This window comes from Salvelinus namaycush, chromosome 42 (genome assembly GCF_016432855.1).
Source record: "Salvelinus namaycush isolate Seneca chromosome 42, SaNama_1.0, whole genome shotgun sequence".
In the NCBI taxonomy this organism is placed as follows: domain Eukaryota; kingdom Metazoa; phylum Chordata; class Actinopteri; order Salmoniformes; family Salmonidae; genus Salvelinus; species Salvelinus namaycush.
The window spans coordinates 13,292,982-13,317,449 of record NC_052348.1 but is presented as its reverse complement, the minus strand read 5'-3'; the positions used below and the strand labels follow the sequence as shown (position 1 = coordinate 13,317,449).

At 43.1% G+C, this 24,468-nt stretch overlaps 1 protein-coding gene across 1 annotated transcript in view; it reads left to right on the top strand.

Moving 5' to 3' along the window:
- The window catches only part of LOC120034747 (protein FAM13A-like), a 46,077-nt gene that overhangs the window by 5,605 nt on the left and 16,004 nt on the right, over positions 1-24,468 (top strand). The window contains exons 3-7 of the mRNA XM_038981351.1: positions 11,897-11,938; positions 15,305-15,502; positions 16,110-16,338; positions 18,933-19,000; positions 19,641-19,689. Of these exons, the coding sequence (XP_038837279.1) occupies positions 11,897-11,938; positions 15,305-15,502; positions 16,110-16,338; positions 18,933-19,000; positions 19,641-19,689 (586 nt within the window). The remainder of the gene's footprint in view (positions 1-11,896; positions 11,939-15,304; positions 15,503-16,109; positions 16,339-18,932; positions 19,001-19,640; positions 19,690-24,468) is intronic.

Sequence of the window (24,468 nt, the reverse complement as noted above, 5' to 3'; positions counted from 1 at the left end):
TGCATCTAAAGAGATTTTCATCTAAATAAATGTCAAATAAATATCATTACCTAATTATCCCTGGCAATAGCAACAGGTGCTTTCCCATTGAGTGGCAACAGTTTTTCTCGCCATGCACTTCATAGGGACAGTAAATCTATCAGAGTATCTTTCCGACACCTTAAAAATACCCTAGTCTGGGGTATCGGATGGCCAATTTGGGGATCGGGTGACAGGGGGACCCTCGTAGCCTTCATAAGCAACCCTGTCTCTTGTTGGGATGCTAATAGGCTAGTAGCTATGCTAATAGCTGACTGGTACAGTGTTGGATTGCGGCAGTCACATGATGTGACGGACCTTTTAGCTGAAGTTCAGCAGACTGGTATAGCTAGCGAAGGATTGCCAGACCTATTTGGAAACGCATACTTCACTGCCTTGGAACCCAAAGCCTACTAGTTGCTTCATGTTTTCAGTGGAGTATAGGATGGCTAACATTGAGCATAAACTATGTACAAATACTAGAACTGTATATAAATATATGTGCAATTAAGCTGCCCTTACTTTCCATAGGTATGTGTCAGGCTAGTATCTGTGTCAGTACAGCATCCAGCACTAAGCAGGAACAAACTGGATCAAACTGGATTTCAACTGAGAGATGGGTAGAATGCTAGTGGAGTTGAACTGCATTTTGTTCAATCTTGAACTGTGAGAACTAGGCCACTGGAAGATACGTACTTAGGTTATCAGTTGAGATTTCTCTGGGGTCAAATTGTAACCCCTGGGCTAGGATATCCCCTACTGGCCCCTCCTCTACTTCTCTGTCCCCTTTCTACTTCTGTTTTTCATCCTACTATGCTAGTCTTTATCAGATCTCCCCTTATAAAACAACTACAATTACACATTTTCCATCAATTGTTTCAGATGATTCATCTGCACTTCACTGTGCTACGTTTTCCTCATGTCAACTTAGATGGTCGGCATATAAGCCGGTTTTGAGCCATGAATAAGGGCTTCGCTTTACATGTCGGCGTCTCACCGGTTTGGAAAATACCAGTTTGCTGGTGGCACTGCTATGCAAACTCCACATGTGCATGTTTAACATTGAACCTGCCTGCATTTCTACAAACCGGTCCCAGATCTCATTGAGAGTAGACTACAGTGGGTTTCCTAGGATACTACATAGAGGTATTGCATCATCAGAGATCAACTCGTTGTAACACTAGGAGACTGTGAAGAAATGTTTGCCCACTGTCTGTGCACGGTTTAGACATTGATCCTGTCTAGCAACCGGGATGGATGCTTCGTCATTACAAAGGCTCCTATCAATTCATCCTCATGTCTCAAATCAGAAGCACAAGACAGCATAGTAAAGGCTTGTGAACCCCCCGCCCCCAGTTGGCTCTGGGATTCAAAAGAAGCTACCTTTCAGTTACTGGCCCAATGCTCTTAACTGCTAGGCTACTTGCCACATCACGTAGGCACTCATAGGGTCTCTTCTAGATACAGGCTACATGCACATGCTGGTTGTTGTATGTAGTTGCCATGGTTCACTGACTTGTGACGTAACCCGTTATCTTTCTTAGAAAGAAATCCATTGAAAGCGGGTTGGGATGTGTGTGGGAGTGTGTGGGTGTGTGTGAGGGGTTGGGTGAGGAATGTAACGGTGTGAGTGTCAGACACTCTGGGGAGGTTATTGTTGGCCAACAGGGAGCCTCATCCATCAGTAAGATCGAGCAAGTCTGCTTGGATTTAAGGTGGGAAAACCCTAGTAGCTGGCACGTACCTGTTCTGTCCTCACCCACTCTAACCTATAGAATACTCCTACAATGGTCCCCATCTGCAGAAAAAGAGAGAGAGGATATCAATTCTGATTCAAACAGGTGTCATTGGCTCCTGAGCAGCCAAAAGGAGAAGAGGGTCAGAGACTTGGCTCAAATGTTATTGGCTGCTGAACCGGCCTATAGGTTAGGAGGGGGGTTCGTAAATGTATAGGAAGAGATGAGACTGCAATGGCACTAGTCAAGAAGATGCTAGTTGCCATGGTATCTGCCATGTTTGACTTCCAAGTCTGTCATTGACCCTTCGCTCTCTTGCGGCCCATCTGTAGATGTGATGGCCATTTTCTGCTATTATAAGTAGGCTATCAGCTGGTGTTCTGGTGTTGACTAATGACTATTTACACTGAACACAAATATAAACGCAACATGGAAAGTGTTGGTCCCATATTTTATTTCAGCTCATGAAACATCATTGAAATTTGTGGTGAGCGGTTTGCTGATGTCAACACTGTGAACAGAGTGCCCCATGGTGGCGGTGGGGTTATAGTATGGACAGTCATAAGCTACGGACAACAAACATAATTGCATTTTATCGATGGGAATTTGAATGCACAGAGATACGGTGACGAGAACCTGAGGCACATTGTCATGCCATTCATCTGCCACCATCACCTCATGTTTCAGCATGATAATGCACAGACCCATGTATCAAGGATCTGTACACAATCCATGAAAGCTGAATTGCATACACACAAGACATGTCACTCATTGAGCATGTTTGGGATGCTCTGGATTGATGGGTATGACGGTGTGTTCCAATTCCCGCCAATATCCAACAACTTTGCACAGCCATTGAAGAGGAGTGGGACTACATTCCACAGGCCACAATCAACAGCCTGATCAACTCTATCTGAAGGAGATGTGTCGTGCTGCATGAGGCAAATGGTGGTCAGACCAGATACTGACTGGTTTTCTGATCCGCACCCCTACCTTTTTTTAAAGGTATCTGTGACCAACATAGATTAGGGCCTAATTTATTTCAATTAACTGATTCCCTTAAATGAACTGTAACTCAGTAAAATCGTTGAAATTGTTGCATGTTGCGTTTTATATTTTTTGTTCAGTGTAGTTTAGTAAGAGGAAGTTGCCATGTTCCTGCTGCCATGGTGATTTAACCCTGTTGACCTGGTTTATGGCCATAATGTCAACGTGAAGAGCTGACACTGGTCAACCACAGTACAACTACAGGTCAAGGTCATTGATACCTCTAAACATAATGAATCTGGATGAGCATATCACTGTGCTATCGCCAGCTATTCCCTTTCATTACTCTAGAATTATGCTATAAATGCATTGAAAACTGGTTGAGAAGGAAAGCTGCCTACCAACCATATTGCTCATTCACAATTGGCTACTTTTCTTTCCACAGTTCCAGCATGTTCCCCCATTTCCCCTTTGGCAAAAATGTCATCATCTCTGAAGCGTGATGGGTTTATGGTAGCCTTCCCTTAACACCTTGGTCTATGGTGGAATGTACTATCTGTAACTTGACTTATGAGAGTGTACACCAATAGGGGCTGAAGTAGGTAACCGGCCCAAGCTTTTTTGGTTTGGTACACTGCAGGTTCTATTCTCCAAACATTCTAAGAATGGACCATGAAGCAGGCTATTGTTTATCGTCCTTATTAAAGCAGTGTGGAAGAGGCCTGGCGGACGCAGAGGAGAAGGGGGAGATGGGCTGGAACACTGACCTCCAATCAGGAGAACGTATACTCCAGTAAGATCCTCCTTTTGGACATGGAGTCACCTGGACTGGACCCCAAACTTGCTCAGTTTCAACCAAAGTTTAGATTCCAGGCTAGTAGTCACATACATATAATAATGCAAGGCTATGAACCTGAAATGAATTCTGTGAGCTTGAATATGACCAATGTGTCAAATGTGAAAATAGTAGTGTGTCAAACAAATTGTCCTTATACCGGTATAGGGTATTGAGAAACCATTATTTAAACAACCTGGTCAATAGGGCACTATGGTAAAAATGTGTTGAGTTGAATTAAATAAAGATTATTATTTGTCTACAAAATGGTGGAGGGTTGCCAGCCTGGCCAAGTTGTTTGGTAGTTTTCCATCACCTCTGAGAGGATTAAGTCTCCTCAACAAAGCCACTTGTTATTCCTTAAGTAAGGTAGTGGGTAATCAGGATTTCCGTTTGCAACAATTCATGACAGCACACATTATTTTAATACGCTTGCCAGACTGTTTAACACGGCCTAAGTATAGGGAAACATTTCTCGGCTGGCTTCCACTAGCAATACGTAAAAATGGTGAAATGCTGTTGTGAGGTGCGCTTGGTACCTTGATCCGGAAGGGGGATTTCATAGACTATGTACGTAGGTTGTATTAGAGGAGGTAAGGGAAGAAACGCATACACGCAACAAAAAAATCTCACATACACACTCATTCAGAATTCTTCAAGATAGAGGCCAGGTCATGTGATATGGTAAGCTTTTGAAGTTGAATGAACTTCGGCCCATTTCGGTTCCTGACAAACTGAAACCTAAATCCTCTGTTTTGAACTTGGTACGGTGTTAGGCCTTTACACCCCGGGCAGCTAAACCAGTGGTATGTTTTCCCCTCTCAGCCCTAGACAGTGACATACTCACACCCTCCTTACCGTTAGACTACTGGAGCTACTGCACGTACCCAAAAACACAGAGTCCAAATATTTTCTCCGTGGCCCATTTTACCACAATTCCGTCTTGTGTGTATTAGTGAGTCTATTGTTTATTTCAAAAGTGTCTAACCGTATTTACAACCCATGATTAGACAGTATTAGCTGTTGTTTGTTGGCACAATTGCCAAATTCCATGTACTGTACCCCATGGTTATGAGAAAATGGCACTGGTGATTGAGGTTTGGCTTCCTGATGAAGGCTATGTAACCCTTTCCGTGGCAATATTTAGGCCTTTTTGCAGCAATTTTATACACAATGTTAATCACACACATGCTTCTGTAGGCTACATGATGTTTAGGGTAGTAAGGCCCTCGGCAGGTTAAAGTATTTTTCAGGATATGTACATGTTAAGCAATCTCCACATTAAGAAGTTCCCGTTCTTGTTGCATCATTTCTGTCATGTGTAACTATTGGCCCAGGCTCCGCCAGAGCTAAACCAGAGGAGGGCACACACGACCCTTCAACTGTCGCTTTAATAATTCCCAGAGACGAGCTTTAACAAAACGTACTGAACTGACTGGAGCATTAGGTGGCTATTGTTCCAGAGACAAAAGGACATTCTGTCCCCTAAATAAAACACTGAGGTGCAGAGAAAGGGAGAAAAAAAAGTGTGCCTTCATATGTAATATTGCATCACTCTCACTCCACAGTGGCTAACCTAACCGTTTTCTTTTGTTGTTTGTTTTTGCATTTCAGCTCTCAAGAGGAAGACAGCAGACCCATATCTCCTTTCTACATAAGGTAGGTCCTGGTCTTGTTTTTGTCCTGAGAAAAGAGGTCGACAGCATGTTATTATGGAGATGTGGGGTCATAGGGCCTATCCGCTGCATTTCATGCCATCTCAATGCATTAACATAGGAAACAATAGGCCCACCAGAAAGAGGAGGGGAGGGAGGGGGCATGCTGTGCACATGCAAGCTGCCGTTGTTATCATGGTGGCAGTGTGAGCACGTGGTCTCTGGTTCAACAATACTTCCCGTAAAGCTGTAAAAACCAAACCATTTCCCTGATTTGTATAGTAGTGAGAAGAAAGGGATCTCTGTCAACCCTGAGGTTGAGACTGACACATTTGTTTATTGTTATCATGCTGGTCATTCTGGATATTGACCTCTCCAATGGGCCTACATACTGTATGCCTGAAATTGTACCATTTAACATCTGAAATTAGATCAATTGTCATACAGTGCATCACATTGTTTCATACATCTGGATATTGATCCATCACTGTATTCACAAAGTATCTTAAGAAATAGGTACATAACTTCACAAATATATCATATAAATATATCATATAACAGAACATTTCATGTTACTACATCTATAGTGCAGAACCAGATTCCCAACATAGTTTGACAATCCACTCAATTGTCACACCAAAACATATACCCAAATATTCACCAAAACATATACCCATCACGAACTGCTTTGACACCCTGTCATACAGTGACATCAGACCAACATGGTTCTTAATGGAACCGGATTGTTCTGGTTTGACACTTTGCAATACAGTGAGATCAGACAAACAAGGTTCTTAGTGGAATTTCTGGTTGAACCGGATCATTCTGCTTTAACACCTGATCTATGAGTCACCCTCCAGGCAGGCACCCCCCATGACATTTTATGGCATCACTTCCTGTTAACTTCTTGTTTGGCGGACGTTCATTTCCTTTTGAATCCCTGTATGTTGGGCACGCACACACTGAGTTGGATGTGTAGGTTCTCATTTAATGTTTGGTCTGTTTCAAGCCCCCGGACACTACGCTGACAGACACAGCAAACCTTCTTGCCACAGCTCGCATTGATGTGCCATCCTGGATGAGCTGCACTACCTGAGCCACTTGTGTGGGTTGTAGACTCCGTCTCATGCTACCACTAGAGTGAGAGCACCGCCAGCATTCAAAAGTGACCAAAACATCAGCCAGGAAGCATAGGAACTGAGAAGTGGTCTGTGGTCACCACCTGCAGAATCACTCCTTTATTTGGGGTGTCTTGCTAATTGCCTATAATTCCCACCTTTTGTCTATTTCATTTGCACAACAGCATGTGAAATTTATTGTCAATCAGTGTTGCTTCCTAAGTGGACAGTTTGATTTCACAGAAGTGTGATTGACTTGGAGTTACATTGTGTTGTTTAAGTGTTCCCTTTATTTTTTTGAGCAGTGTATTACAGCTTTTAATGGATGGTTAGCACTTCTAGCGCCTCTGACCCACTCCTATAACATTTTTAGCATAGTGTTCTCACTCACTCACTCACTCACTTGTTAGCTAGAGTAAAAGTAACCTGGATTACAGACAGTTGGGTAACGTCCCAAATGGCACCCTACTCCCTATATAGTGCACTACTTTTGACAAGGGCACTATAAAGGGAATCGGGTGTAGTTTGGGATGCAACCTTATAGCCTCTCTGTGAACCATGCCTCACTACCCCACCGTCTAACCAGGTCATCTCCATAAAGACACGACGGAGCGCTCTGCCATGGAAGTAGATCCCCAGTAGGACATTTGTTGTGGTGCTTTGGTCTGTCACCATGGCTACAGTATTGGACCACAAATAGGTCTCCAATGATTGTAACCATGTTGATTGTCTGACTCCAATTCGACCCTGTGGTTTGCTTTGAGTTATTATGATCCCTACCCCCAGGCCTAGTTATAATGATAGCTACTATTTCTATTTCTTGTTGTTGGCTTGCCAGCTGATGGAAAAATGGATGGAAAATCATTACTTATCTAACATGAAATAAGTGTTTGATGATATCATTAATGCTCTGTCCTGGATTTGGATCTCTCTCTTGTCTCTGTTTTAAGATGGAGGTTCTGGATCCTGAGTCACAGTCTCTTATTTTGTTGACCGCCAAGAGAACCGTATGTGCTCCTCTTGCGGTAAGGGAAGGTCATGGCCAGGGGCCGACTGTTTGACAGTTCACGACCCACAGGGCATATTCATTGCACACCAAGCCTGCATCCGAGATGGAACCCTATTCCCTATATGGTGCACTACTTTTGACCAGAGCCCTATGGGTACTGGTCAAAAGTAGTGCACTAAATAGGGAATCGGTTTCCATTTGAGACACAGCCCAAGCCTCACCTCATTCCAGACTTGTTACATGTACGTGTCTAGGGTGGGCGGAAGGTTCTAATAGCTGAACTCAGTGGTACATATAATCTCTTTCCAGACAGTGATGTCATATCCTGGAATGGATTGGTAGCCTACCGGTACTTACCCCCCTTTTGCCCGCTGCTGTGCCCGGACAGAGGCTACTTGGCATGGGGTTGGCATTCCCAGTCTCCTGGTTGTTACACTAGACTAGAGACTTCACTTTGGGAGGTTTAGGTTGCATGTAAACAGGCTAACGACTGCTGCCCTTGTTGCAGGATAAATATGGCACTGTCCAAAAGACACAACAGGAGACAGAATAGAATATAACTTTATTGTCCATCTTGCTAAGGAAGCGTTTGCATTATGAATAGGGTTAAATATTAAAAACCTGTCATAACGTGCTTATTACCATATGTTCGATAAATACTAAGTCCTAAAGATTCACCGCATCCCAAGGTAACTAGGCTATCCAAATGATGTCTCCCTCTAATGGTGACCTTGACTTTATTCAAGGTTCCTTCCCTTGCCTTAAACATATCCCATTTTCTCTTCTTGGCCCCGAAATTACTATTATTACTATAACTTCATATGTAACAGTGAGCTTGATTATACCAATATGACTGAACCTCAGCCAAAGTCATTTCTCTTATCATATCTCCTTTCTCCCGATGCATATTTTTCTGGCTGCACTAATCTAGAGGCTTCCGTTGACATCCATTGTCAAGTGTTACCTTAGAATATGTGGCTATTGCAGCAGTCGAGGTGTTAATGATTTTCACTTCTCTTTCTCTTTCTGTGGGGTTTGTGAATTACTCAAAATACACTGAACAAAAATATAAACGTAACGTGCAACCATTTCAAAGATTTTACTGGGTTACCGTTCATATAAGGAAATCAGTCAATTGAAATAAATTCATTGGGCTCTAATCTATGGATTTCACATGACTGGGAATACAGATATGCATCTGTTGGTCACAGATGCCTTAAAAAAAAGGTAGGGGTGTGGATCAGAAAACCAGTCCATATCTGGTGTGACCACCATTTGCCTCATGCAGCGCGACATCTCCTTCACATAGGGTTGATCCGGCTGTTGATTGTGGCCCGTGGAATGTTGTCCCACTCCTCTTCAATGGCTGTGCGAAGTTGCTGGACATTTAAAAAAAAAATTTTTTTTTATTTATTTAAGCTTTATTTAACTAGGCAAGTCAGTTAAGAACAAATTCTTATTTGCAATGACGGCCTAGTAACAGTAGGTTAACTGCCTTGTTCAGGGGCATAACGACAAGTTTTTACCTTGTCATCTCAGGGATTCGATCTAGCAACCTTTCGGTTACTGGCCCAACACTCTAACCACTAACCACCTGCCGCGCCGATATTGGCGGGAATTGGAACACGCTGCCGTACACGTCGATCCAGAGCATCCCAAACATGCTCAATGGGTGACATGTCTGGTGAGTATGCAGTCCATGGAAGAACTGGGACATTTTCAACTTCCAGGAATTGTGTACAGATCCTTGCGACATGGGGCCATGCATTATCATGCTGAAACATGACGTCATGACTGTGGATGAATGGCATGACATTTTTTTATTTTATTTATTTAACTTTTATTTAACTAGGCAAGTCAGTTAAGAACAAATTCTTATTTACAATGATGGCCTACCAGAAGGAAAAAGTCCTCCTGCGGGGAAGGGATTTAAAATAAAATAAAAATATAGGACAAATGGCCTCAGGATTTTGTCACGGTATCTCTGTGCGTTCAAATTGCCATAGATGAAATGCAATTGTGTTAGTTGTCCGTAGCTTATGCCTGTCCATACCATAACCCCACCGCCACCATGGGGCACTCTGTTCACAACGTTGACATCAGCAAAACATGGCCCAGATGACGCCATACGCTGTCTGCCATCTGCCCCGTACTGTTGAAACTGGGATTCATTCGTGAATAGCACACTTCTCCAGCGTGCCAGTGGCCATTGAAGGTGAGCATTTGCCCACTGAAGTCAGTTAAGATGCTGAACTGAAGTCAGGTCAAGACCCTGGTGAGGACGACGAACACTCACATGAGCTTCCCTGAGACGGTTTCTGATAGTTTGTGCAGAAATTCTTTGATTGTGCAAACCCACAGTTTCATCAGCTGTCCAGGTGGCTGATCTCAGACGATCCCGCAGGTGAAGAAACCAGATGTGGAGGTCCTGGGCTGGCATGGTTACACGTAGTCTGCGTTTGAGGCCGGTTGGACGTATTGCCAAATTCTCTAAAACGCTAAAACAACGTTGGACGCGGCTTATGCTAGAGAAATTAACATTCAGTTCTCTGGCAACAGCTCTGCTGGACATTCCTGCAGTCAGCATGCCAATTGCACACTCCCTCAAAACTTTAAACATCTGCAGCATTGTGTTGTGTGACAAAACTGCACATTTTAGAGTGGCCTTTTATTGTCCCCAGCACAAGGTGCACCTGTGTAATGATCATGCTATTTAATCAACGTCTTGGTATGCTACACCTGTCAGGTGGATGGATTATCTTGGCAAAGGAGAAGTGCTCACTAACAGGGATGTAAAGAAATTTGTGCACTAAATTTGAGAAATAAACTTTTTGTGCGTATGGGAGATTTCTGGGATCTTTTATTTCGGCTTGTGAAACATGGGACTAACACTTTGCGTTTATATTTTGGTTCATTATATTTTGGTGTCAAAATGACCCATAGTACCTCGTGACATATGAAGTTATTTTTGGTTGTACAAGCACTTTGTGACATCTGCTCATGTAAAAAGGGCTTTATAAATACATTTGATTGATTCATTCATTTTAACCTTTCAAAATATTACAGAGTCCAACATCTTGGTGACACATTATGGGCCATAACATCTTGGTGACACATTAAGACATGTTAGTTATTTTAACCCCTAGCATTTGGTGTCAGATGTATATTTGGCTTTTCAACACTGACAGTGTCATCCATTTTAGTCAATTATTTTCGGGACATTGCGACATTTACCGTTAACCTAGTTTAAAATAAAACCTTTGGCTAGAACTGAACGAGAATAGAACATGCCAGACTACACATTTTGAAAAGTCATCAGAATTACCTCGCGATAATCAGATAAGCGATAAGCTTGGTCTCAATTAATCTCTTGCTTGATGTGACTGTTCATTGTTTTATGCTCTGTTTACACACTAACACCGTACACACACACTTTTCAACTATGTTCTATAATCACTTTATTAATCCCATATAATTACTCTTATCTCTCCTCCATCAGCTCTCTCATTTGTCCATCCTCACCTTGGCCACACACACACACACACACATACACACACACACACACACACGCAAAGCCATGCTATCACTGTCAACACTGATGCTGATGGATGAGCTGTAAGGAGAATAGTGTGTATTGTTGGGTGCTCAGTCCCCCCCCCCCCCCCCCCCCACACACACACACACAAGCTGAAGGAAGGAAGTCATGCTTTTGTGTATTTCTGTGAATTCCTCTGGTCTTTCTTGGTAATGTTGGAGCTCAAATAGCTTCCTATTGAAATGGATGGAGGAGTGTATTCTAGATTTGTATGAATAAGATGTAATATTCATATTTAGTAAGATACTGTATCTACAGTATGGTGCCAAAAGCCATTATGAACGACCTATATTCATGTTTTTGTTGAACTGAAAACTCACCTTGTACGCCTGGCCTCAATAGCTGTGCTGACACTGCATGCTATCTCTTAAGGGAAGGTGGTAGTAGGCCATATCACTATCACCTGGTCTAGCAGACGCACTCACACAAACACACACAAACACATACACCACACATACAGACACACACAGACACATGTCAGACGAGAGAGGAGCTGGCGAACTGTTGTCACTCACTGTATGTAAGGCCTGCCATGTCCTCTTCATTAGGTGTGTGTGCGCGCGTGTGTTTGTGGGCACGTGCGTGTGTAACAATAGACTAATATTAAGGGGGAGACGTGCGATCACAGTTGACCGGTCACCATGGCAGCCAGCCACTTTGCTCCCAGAGGGCCTCCTTAGGAGCTGAATACGGCTGACGTTTTGACACGCGCACACACACACATGTACATACTGTACATAACACACACACCCTGACTGCCTGTGGTCAGCTACAGAGCCTTGGGGCCTGTGAGGGCTGCCTGTTCAGACCACCTGTCTCTCTGCTGTCTTGAAACATGCTCTCTTTCTGTCTCATCTCTCTCTCTTCTCTCTCTTTCTTTCCCTCTCTCTCTCGTTCTCTCTCTCTATCTTTCCCTCTCTTTTCTTTCTCTCTCTCTCCACAGCAACCACCTCTCATCTGTCCAGTGTAGCTCTGACCTGACTAAGTGAGTACACTGCCATTCTATATTATATACTCACTACGATGAACAGTTCCAGGAGGACATAGTGGTGACCATGCAGCATAGTTATATTATATATTCACTACGATGAACAGTTCCAGGAGGACATAGTGGTGACCATGCAGCATAGTTATATTATATACTCACTACGATGAACAGTTCCAGGAGGACATAGTGGTGACCATGCAGCATAGTTATATTATATACTCACTACGATGAACAGTTCCAGGAGGACATAGTGGTGACCATGCAGCATAGTTATATTATATACTCACTACGATGAACAGTTCCAGGAGGACATAGTGGTGACCATGCAGCATAGTTATATTATATACTCACTACGATGAACAGGTCCAGGAGGACATAGTGGTGACCATGCAGCATAGTTATATTATATACTCACTATGATGAACAGTTCCAGGAGGACATAGTGGTGACCATGCAGCATAGTTATATTATATACTCACTACGATGAACAGTTCCAGGAGGACATAGTGGTGACCATGCAGCATAGTTATATTATATACTCACTACGATGAACAGTTCCAGGAGGACATAGTGGTGACCATGCAGCATAGTTATATTATATACTCACTACGATGAACAGTTCCAGGAGGACATAGTGGTGACCATGCAGCATAGTTATATTATATACTCACTACGATGAACAGTTCCAGGAGGACATAGTGGTGACCATGCAGCATAGTTATATTATATATTCACTACGATGAACAGTTCCAGGAGGACATAGTGGTGACCATGCAGCATAGTTATATTATATACTCACTACGATGAACAGTTCCAGGAGGACATAGTGGTGACCATGCAGCATAGTTATATTATATACTCACTATGATGAACAGTTCCAGGAGGACATAGTGGTGACCATGCAGCATAGTTATATTATATACTCACTATGATGAACAGTTCCAGGAGGACATAGTGGTGACCATGCAGCATAGTTATATTATATACTCACTACGATGAACAGTTCCAGGAGGACATAGTGGTGACCATGCAGCATAGTTATATTATATACTCACTACGATGAACAGTTCCAGGAGGACATAGTGGTGACCATGCAGCGTAGTTATATTATATACTCACTACGATGAACAGTTCCAGGAGGACATAGTGGTGACCATGCAGCGTAGTTATATTATATACTCACTATGATGAACAGTTCCAGGAAGACATAGTGGTGACCATGCAGCATAGTTATATTATATACTCACTATGATGAACAGTTCCAGGAGGACATAGTGGTGACCATGCAGCATAGTTATATTATATACTCACTATGATGAACAGTTCCAGGAAGACATAGTGGTGACCATGCAGCATAGTTATATTATATACTCACTACGATGAACAGTTCCAGGAGGACATAGTGGTGACCATGCAGCATAGTTATATTATATACTCACTATGATGAACAGTTCCAGGAAGACATAGTGGTGACCATGCAGCATAGTTATATTATATACTCACTATGATGAACAGTTCCAGGAGGACATAGTGGTGACCATGCAGCATAGTTATATTATATATTCACTATGATGAACAGTTCCAGGAGGACATAGTGGTGACCATGCAGCATAGTTATATTATATACTCACTACGATGAACAGTTCCAGGAGGACATAGTGGTGACCATGCAGCATAGTTATATTATATACTCACTATGATGAACAGTTCCAGGAGGACATAGTGGTGACCATGCAGCATAGTTATATTATATATTCACTACGATGAACAGTTCCAGGAGGACATAGTGGTGACCATGCAGCATAGTTATATTATATACTCACTATGATGAACAGTTCCAGGAGGACATAGTGGTGACCATGCAGCATAGTTATATTATATACTCACTATGATGAACAGTTCCAGGAGGACATAGTGGTGACCATGCAGCATAGTTATATTATATACTCACTACGATGAACAGTTCCAGGAGGACATAGTGGTGACCATGCAGCATAGTTATATTATATACTCACTACGATGAACAGTTCCAGGAGGACATAGTGGTGACCATGCAGCATAGTTATATTATATACTCACTACGATGAACAGTTCCAGGAGGACATAGTGGTGACCATGCAGCATAGTTATATTATATACTCACTACGATGAACAGTTCCAGGAGGACATAGTGGTGACCATGCAGCGTAGTTATATTATATACTCACTACGATGAACAGTTCCAGGAGGACATAGTGGTGACCATGCAGCGTAGTTATATTATATACTCACTACGATGAACAGTTCCAGGAAGACATAGTGGTGACCATGCAGCATAGTTATATTATATACTCACTACGATGAACAGTTCCAGGAGGACATAGTGGTGACCATGCAGCATAGTTATATTATATACTCACTATGATGAACAGTTCCAGGAGGACATAGTGGTGACCATGCAGCATAGTTATATTATATACTCACTACGATGAACAGTTCCAGGAGGACATAGTGGTGACCATGCAGCATAGTTATATTATATACTCACTACGATGAACAGTTCCAGGAGGACATAGTGGTGACCATGCAGCATAGTTATATTATATACTCACTACGATGAACAGTTCCAGGAGGACATAGTGGTGACCATGCAGCGTAGTTATATTATATACTCACTACGATGAACAGTTCCAGGAGGACATAGTGGTGACCATGCAGCATAGTTATATTATATACTCACTATGATGAACAGTTCCAGGAGGACATAGTGGTGACCATGCAGCATAGTTATATTATATACTCACTACGATGAACAGTTCCAGGAGGACATAGTGGTGACCATGCAGCATAGTTATATTATATACTCACTACGATGAACAGTTCCAGGAGGACATAGTGGTGACCATGCAGCATAGTTATATTATATACTCACTACGATGAACAGTTCCAGGAGGACATAGTGGTGACCATGCAGCATAGTTATATTATATACTCACTACGATGAACAGTTCCAGGAGGACATAGTGGTGACCATGCAGCATAGTTATATTATATACTCACTACGATGAACAGTTCCAGGAGGACATAGTGGTGACCATGCAGCATAGTTATATTATATACTCACTACGATGAACAGTTCCAGGAGGACATAGTGGTGACCATGCAGCATAGTTATATTATATACTCACTACGATGAACAGTTCCAGGAGGACATAGTGGTGACCATGCAGCATAGTTATTTCAGTCGTTTCAATGACAGCTGCGGAAGAAGCTTTGTCTGGTGCATATCGTATTTCTCAATAACATCCTCTCTCCCTCTATTTCTCTCTCTCGTTCTCTCTCTTTTTCCCTCTCCCTCTGCTCTCTCTCTCCATCTCTCTCTAGTGTTCTGGAGAGGACCATCAGGTCGGCAGTGGAGCAGCATCTCTTCGATGTGCACATGTGCGGAGGAGGTCAAAGTACGACGGAGGATTCCGAGTCGACCGGGTGCTCCTCGTCGCCCGAGGTAACCCTGACGGCACGGCAGAGACGTCGGCACCAGAGGGAGCAGGAAGAGGCTCAGAGACACCGGGACAGGAGCAGGTATGGACCATAGAATGAATCCTTACATAGGACATTTGTCTCACCCTATTGGTGTAGGATCTGCCTTTACTGTTGTTGATTGGTATATTTGGTCAATGGCATCCTTTGTGAGTATCATTGCGAACAGAGTGACATTCTCAGAGTTCTAGGCATCAACAATGGCAGTTTCCACCATTGGATTTACCATTATCAGTGGACTGGGAGACTTATTATGATCCAATGTCAATTCTAGTAATTCAAACTCTATGCTTCCAATGGCCTCACCTCTAGTGGTCATGTCTATTGGGGTTATAATGGAGTCTGGGCTCCTAGTGCTACCAAGCTAATCTTTGTTGATAGAGACCTGATGGAGTCTGGAGAAGCAGTGAAAACATGGCTTAGCGGGCTACATTAGTGCAGCCACCCACCATACAACGTCAATAAGACAAGTCCACTGTACTCTGTAAATAGAATTAGCGCAAATTCTAAACATGGCGTTAGCCTGGGTACAAGGTATAAGTACGATGACCTTGTCATTTGTAACCCAGGCTGCTTTGTTACAGAGAGAGAAAGAGAGAGAGTCTGTTTGATTCCCCCTCTTCTTTCCTTTATCTCAATTTGAAAACAGATCCTCGTCTCTGAGGGAAGGAGACATCAACAAGGAGAACATCCCAGCGGCCGGCAGCGTTAGCGGAACTAGCAGCTGTGGCGTTAGCGTGGGTGAGGAAGGAGTCAGGAGGGACTACCAGACTAGCCAGGGAGGGCTCCACCACGAGGGCCCCAGACCCAGGAAGCCTAAACACTGCCACCAGAGCCCCACGCTTGGCCAGCTTAGTGACAACCAGGACCCCCACGCGGTAAGTCACTCTCTCTCCTCCTCTCTTTCTTTCTCTGTGTCTCTCTCGCTCCTTCTCATTGCAGATGTGTGTCTATTGTTGCCATGTCATGCTCATTTATACTGCAGGTCCCTTGTTGAATTCAGGTGGAGGTCAAACATTCAAAACAGCACATCTAAGACAATTACTTGTTTACTTATTTTGCGGTGCACTCTCATCATTTATTTTCATAGTGGCATGTTTTATACTCCCAAAGAACAACCTGGCCCTTCAAGTTCCCTAGCCTGGCCTGGTTCTCATAATCCTCCCTCACAAGGTCTATGCCGCTGTGGTGTTTTTCACTTTGCTGGTGTGACGTCTGGCTTACCACCAACCACCGTCTACTCTTAATGGCTGCTATGAGTCACTCCTGAGTAATTGGTGATGTTTCACAAGAACTGCTAAATCGGGGACAGCAGAGAGATGGAGGTAGATGGAGAACATTGGTATAAACATCAGCATAGCCACCAATGGCTGGATTCCTAATCAATCTTACATAGGCTACAGAGGCACGTGATAGGCCAGGCAGCGGGCTCTAGCGCTCCGCTAAATGCTAGGCAACCTCCCTCCCTGGAACACTCTAAATTGCAGGGCAGCGCGTTAACAAGGTTCACTGAGGTTCAATTAGCATTTGCTTTTGAGGAAGAGGAAGGAACACATGTACTGTGTTGTTGTGTAGCAGGGGCTTGTTGTCGTTCAGGGTTCGTCATGTTCAGAAGAGTGTTTTGCTGAGGAGTTAAGGTAATAACCGCTTACCTCAGTGACGTTGTCTATGTGTGCAAAATAAATGCATAGCAAATTAAGAAAACACACCATTTGAGGTGTTGCAATATGATATTGGACTCTTGGAAGGCTGAATTTGATATTTAAAATGTAGGCCCTCACTGCATATTTTAGTATGTTTCCCATTTATTTGTCTCATTATGCTGGAGGGTATGGTATTGCCTACTTTAAGTCATTACATCATTGTCTCAGAAATATGCTTCCAAACTGCTGGCAAACTAAACCAGGTTCCACAGTATTTTAATATTGCTAATTGAGATGCAGCCTTGGTATGTATCAAATGCAGCAGAAAATCCTTTGTCAGCAAACAGTTGCCTGCCAACAGCTTAAAGGGTAGTAAGTCATTACCAATGATACGGCTCTTAATACAGAGACCGTATCTTAGTTGAAAGTCACTAAGACTTTGGGCGGTGCTGGAATAGGCTCAGGCCCCAGTAATATGGGCTACAGGGCCGATCTGCTGTCTTCACTGCATTAACTCTTAAGTAGTCGTGGCACTTCCTCACCTGTGAATATAAGTTGATCGATTATTTACGTCGACAGACACACTCGTCTCATCAATATCCCAGGCTAATGTATAGCCTAGCTCGGCTGAAGCGTGTGTGTTATCCCAGGGACGAAAATAGATTCCACGGCTTCAGGTTAAGAAAAACACTTAGAGGGACAGACAGGGTATAGCTAAACCTTTAGGGGCTTTTCCATGCCATCTCAACCAATCCGTGTATTTATTTTTACATCAGCAGATGTCACAAAGTGCTTATACAGAAAGCCAGCCTAAAGACCCAAAGATTGAGCAATGCAGATGTAGAAGCACGGTGGCTAGGAAAAACTCCCTAGAAAAGCAGGAACCTAGGAAGAAACCTAGAGAGGAACCAGGCTCTGAGGGGTGGCCAGTCCTCTTCTGACTGTGCCGGGTGAAGATTACACACCTGTGTTATGTAAGAGATGAGAAGACACCTGAAATCCTGGCATACATACTGTAGTGGCGATGTCTTAATCTTGGCTGGCAGGACAGGGGTGTTAGGAGTGACTGACCGAGGGGGTTGGCTGATGTAACAGGAGGGTAGCTACTGTAACAGATCTGGGCTCAAATAGTATTTGTTTTCTCTCGAATAACGCTAGACGGTCGGGGTTTGCACTTTTGGGACGATTCTATTACTTCTGTTGCTCCAAGCAAGCTCAATCAAGTGCACCGAAACTACTTTAACGAAAACAAATAACATTAGAACCCACGTCTGGAAGCCTATGGCGAGTTATTAAGGCCCTGTAAAGCCTCTCAGAGGGTTAGTCCCAGGAGTGTCATAGTGTACAAAACACCACAGCACCATAGAACAGTACACGCTGTACACTACATCCCCTCGTTGGTTGGTGAGCCACGCCACTCCACCACCTGTTCTGGAACCTGTTTCTATAACCAACTGATGATTTGATTCGTTCAGCTTTTCTTCGCCGTGGTTGTTGTTGTGACAGTAGTTAAGAGAGGTCTCGCAGGTTGGAGAAATATGTTTTTAAATAGAGACTTTATGAATAATGTGATATAAATGTTTTGCTAGATTTGATATGTGTTTTATTTATCTAATGGCCAAGGCAAACAGAGTAACAAATCCTGTGTAATTGTGTAAACCGGGTCTTGGCACACTGTTTATGTCAAATGCTCTCGAAACATAATTTCCCTGAAATACATTTTTTGCTCCAGACATAGATGGAAGCATGTCAGGATCAGCGTTGCACTTTGATGCATACCGTAATCTCCATTAGGGAGAGAGTAATGTTATGTATTCTATTTTATACAGCTAGAAGAATGCATATCAAGAGTACATGACAAAGCCGGGACAAACAACATGGAGTCATCAGACAACCGGTAAGCATTGTGACATTTCAACACCCTTTAAAATGCTTGTAACTACCACTGACCATTTTTCACCTGTTCATTTAGATAGCAAAGTTCTCCAACAGAAGAAGTAGCTAATACCGACCATTTTCACTACTTAATCTAGATAGTAACGCAGTGTTTCCCAAACTTGGTCCTCGGGACCCCAAGAGATGCACATTTAGATTTGCCCTAGCACTACACAGCTGGTTGAGATACTCAACTAACCATCAACTGTGTAGTGCTCGGGTTAAAAATCTAAACGTGCACCTCTTGGGATCCCGAGGGCCGAGTTTGAGAAACCCTGTACCAAGGTAATGTGACACTGTTATTTAAAGAAGGATTGTTGTGTTGCTAAGGATCTGACGGACTCCCTGAGGCCTGATCCCATTGTGTCACAGCACCTGTCTTTATCGGGCAACATTTATTTAACAAAGTTTTTAAATCTGATAAACTTGAGAGAATGCCGCTGACATTGGAGAGTTAGGGGGCGAGATAGCCTTCCTAATCTCAACTCGGCACTCTGTTCTACGGGCTCCTGGCTGGGTGGAAAACACCAGTGTCCTTGCTAGGGTGTGATCCTCACATGAGGGAAGGTGACGTAACATGTCTATGTTTTCACCCCTCTCAGAAATGGCAGTCAAAGAAAGGACCCCAGTCTTCCTCTAACTCCTTCATGGGTGAGTTGAGTGTCTCTCTCTCTGTCTGTGTCTCTCTCTCTCTCTCTTCCTCTTTCACTGAAATTCCCTGCATGTACATGCTAGATCTCCTAGGCTTGCTGTGTTCACACTGCTTGCGGCCAGAGTCTCTCAGTAGCCTAGGTGATTGATTGGGAGTGTAGGGGTCTGAGGGAAGAGGAGGGGTCTGAGGGAAGAGGAGGGGTCTGAGGGAAGAGGAGGGGTCTGAGGGAAGAGGAGGGGTCTGAGGGAAGAGGAGGGGTCTGAGGGAAGAGGAAGGGTCTGAGGGAAGAGGAAGGGTCTGAGGGAAGAGGAAGGGTCTGAGGGAAGAGGAAGGGTCTGAGGGAAGGGGAAGGGTCTGAGGGAAGAGGGGTCTGAGGGAACATCTAGAGTTTGTTCCTGACCAATGAACAACTGGAGCAGATAAATGAGATACTATTTTGGTCCCCTCACTGCAATGTGGAACTACCACATCTCTGCTGGTCAAAATGTTACAGCCAAACATCTTCTCTTTAGGGGAAATGCAGACATCCCTTGGAGAGATTGACAGCAAAGCAACAATGAATCACTACTATTGACACAATATGGAAAGAAGAGAAGTAGAAAACAAACCAAAACAAAGTTTGAGCTTTTCATTGAATGAAAATCACCACACAAAAAAACTACTTATCCACACATCTTGATGGGAAACGCTGTGAACGTTTTACACTGCAGCTCTGTATCACTTCGAAATGTGAAGCACTGTGTAGCTATTAAAAACATCAGAAGCAGCTGGAGATATTCAGCATAGTGATAAGGTCATAGTTGCTAAGGTGGTATACAGATGGAAACAGTCCTATGTAATCTACTGGTCCATCTGCTTTCTAGTACAGTAGGCTAATCTGTAACACTTAATGTGACTCTACAACAGAACTGTACACACACACAGTCCAGATGGGTCTTAGTGACACAATTCTCTGTCTCCACCTCCTCCACATTCACCACCTCAGAACAGGCTGTACCCACTGAGATGCAGTCTGTGCCTGGCATGGTGGCACAGCGTCTTCGGGGTAAAGGGTTATTGTGCCAACCTCTCTGCTGGTTGTTGGTGTCAGATCAGAGGTGGTGGCATGAGGGATCCCAGCACCTAGTGACATCAGAGCGTACTACTGACAGCAGGTCCAATTAGTGTACTAAGTAGATTAGTGCTCTTGATCGGTCTACTAAGACAGAGGCTGTGTTCCCTAGGGGCGCTGGTCAACAGTAGTGAACTATAAAGGGAATTTGGGACGCAGCCTAAGGCAGATTGATGTCTTGACTAGATTTATTGTTTTAAAGCATATTTTTAACGGTATTGTTGAAGCTCAGTTTTATGTTGTCTGTTTAATCTGTAACTAAAGTTTACTGTTATTCAACACAAAGACAGCCTTTTAGTGTTTCAGTCATTTGCACGATGGAAAGCTTCTTCGTCCGTATATTGCTTGCTTGTTAACCTAGAAGCAACTCAAGTCGACGTGAAAGATGTGAGAAACATGTTCACTTGACCTGTTTGGCTTTCACACGTCATAAAACGTTTTTGGACAGAGTCTTTTACAGCCTTGGCTTTAGTGAGTGGTGGCCTCGGTCACCACACACACGTACACACACTCTGAAGTGTATCAGTGTGTGGCACGCCTGAGCCTCTTTAACCTGATGACACCTAGAATGGCTTCTAGAGCTCACTGTTCCAGCTTTTTTGTGTGTGTGTGTGTGTGTGTGTGTGTGTGTGTGTGTGTGTGTGTGTGTGTGTGTGTGTGTGTGTGTGTGTGTGTGTGTGTGGGTGGGTGGGTGGGTGGGTGGGTGGGTGGGTGGGTGGGTGGGTGGGAGACACCACATTCTCAGCCCTGTCCCCAATACTACACACAGTCAAAGGCCAGTGGAGGTACAGGGAGTAAGGACAGGTTTAAGAGATTAAAGACTTCCACACATCAATTATGGACCACTTAAACCAGTACAGTACAGATCAATGGGACCTGGAATGTAACTGTACAAACAAGTCTTTCTTTTGGCTTTAGCTATAATGCCTACAGTACTGTACTGCTTAGTACCCTGCCGCAAAAGACATTTCAACTTTCAAAGGGATCTTATTTGGTTGGATAAAAGCTTGGACATCATGTAAATTTGAGCACCCCCCTCCAAAAAAACAAAACATGACGCTTACTTGGTGGAGATTCTGATTTCTTGCATCTGTATAATATTGTGAAAATCTCAGGATTGTACTGTAGTAATAATGGATCACAAAAATGTGGGTGAAGGGGGTTATTGCTCGTTCAGTAGACACACGACAAATCAGATGCACTACAGCTGTGTGTGTGTGTGTGTGCGTTCTAGCGTGCGTGTCACTTGTGGCTGTGTATCAAGCCTCCTCATCCAATGTGATGCTACCCTCCCAGACGAGCCCCTTCTCTCCACCCTGTCTGTGTCTGTCATTACCACCCCAGCCTCATCCCCCTTAAATCCACCATGTGTTTATGTGTAGCCTGTCTATAAAACCCCTAACACACAGATTAACAATGGAAAGAACACCCACTGTGGGACAAATCCAACCCCAAAGCCTGAGAACAACATTGTGGAATGTTGAGATAGAAATATATCTAGTAGAACAGATATGTCTTTCACTGACATTTAGACTAAAGGAATCATACTACCTATATTTATTCATACAATTTCTATCTGCAATGCTGAATGCTAGTACCCTGGTCTCCCTCTGCATCACTCTACCCAGGGCGACTAATGATGATGTAATGTGATCAGTAGTTGAGTTGTGCTAGGATAAAGGATTATAGTACAGTAGGTTATGTACAGTCAGTGTGGCAGTGATATTTACAGCCAGGGTAAGTGGTCGCCGCGGTCAAGCTGTTCTCTGTCTACTAGTGAGTCTGGGTTAATCCTGAAATGATTGGGACTGTATACAGATGTTTATATTTCTGTTGTGTGTAGTATTTTCCAGAGACTTGTTGATAGAAACATTTGCTGAAAATGACTACTGTGATGGTACATTAATACGTTTTTTTTTAAAGTAATACAGTGTATATATACAGTACCGGTCAAAAGTTTGGACACACCTACTCGTTCAAGGGTTTTTCTTTATTTTTACTATTTTCTACATTGTATAATAATAGTGAAGACAACTATGAAATAACACATATGGAATCATGTAGTAACCCAAAAAAGTGTTAAACAAATAAAAATGTATTTTATATTTGAGATTCTTCAAAGTAGCCACCCTTTGCCTTGATGACAACTTTGCACACTCAAGGGTGGCTACTTTGAAGAATCTCAAATATAAAATATTACACTTGTTTGGTTACTACATGATTCCAACTGTGTTATTTCATAGTTTTGATGTCTTCACTAGGTTTCTACAATGTAGAAAATAGTAAAAAATAACAAACAAACCTCGAATGAATAGGTGTGTCCAAACTTTTGACTGCTACTATATATCATATCGTTTTATATCGTTTTTATTGTCATTCTTACAGCAATGTGATCATTAACTGCAATAAGGATGATGATTAATGTGCCTGAAAAAGATTGAATCAAACCTATCATTAGCTCGTCCATGTGTGAAACGTGATTTGATCACATTACATTTCTAGTCCTTTCTCTGTATAACCTCTAATGGGGCGATGCTTTGAAAGTATTTGATTAAATTGTCCTAATTTGTATGTCAATGACCCCTTTGGTGGTATCAAGGGCGACTAGTTTCAGTGCCCGAAAGAGATCTGCATTGCAGAAATGACATCAGGTGAATTGTTGTGTAAGAAGTGTGCTTTGAAACAGTTAAAGAAAAAGAGGGCACAGAACACTTGAGAAAATGTTTTGTAGCTGTGTTGTCCTTCTTTTGACGTCTTTGACCCCAGTCCATCTCAAGGTAATCAGCTCTTGCTTCACAACTTCAGATGTAGTCAATAGGTTTCTATTGTTTGACCTAACAGCCTGGTAATGGCCCCATATCAATCATATGAACCTAAATGAGTTGATTGATTGGGGTTGAACTGTAGTTGTTTTCCTTCTGAAGTGTTTGTTTGCTTTTGTTCTGTAACATGAAGTGCTTTTGAATCTGAGAGTCTCTCGCTTTTTTTAGAACTCGGGTTAGATTACCTTTGAGGGTGTCCTGTTACACACCGTGTGTGTGTTCCAGCTACACGCATGTGCGCAAAACACACACACACACACACACACACTGTGTGGCCGCAGTTCACTTTCCCAGTAAACAATGACAGTATGCTCCTTGACTGAAGGGTAGGAAAGGAGAGATTAAGAGCGAAAAGGAAGGACATTTTGAGATTCAGATTCAGAGTGTTTAAATGTCCGTTTTTACATGGTCTATGGTCCCCAGCGTTGGACAGCTGGGTGTCTGGGACAAATTCCCACTATCAGTCACATTAAAGCTATTTGCCAGTCAACAGCTGAGAGCACTTGATAACTCCCTATCATTGGCATTACAGTAACATTCACCTTTCACCTCCCCAGTTATACCACTACCAGTAATCATACACAACACCCCCTCAATGGCAGTTCATTTTATAGGTGGAATTTATGAGGCTGGGGCAGTTTTAATCCCTGATCTGTTCCTAAAATAACTCTGTCCCACGCCTAGGCAGAGGCTAGAGGGGAAGTGAGGGGAAGCTAGCCCCCCCACCCCCCCCTCAGTTTAGCACAAAGTCCTGTCTGTTTTGGACGCACGCCCTGCCTGCATGACCCACCATCTGAATTCACTTTCGGTAATGTTGAGGGATTGTTAACGTTTTGCTAGGCTGG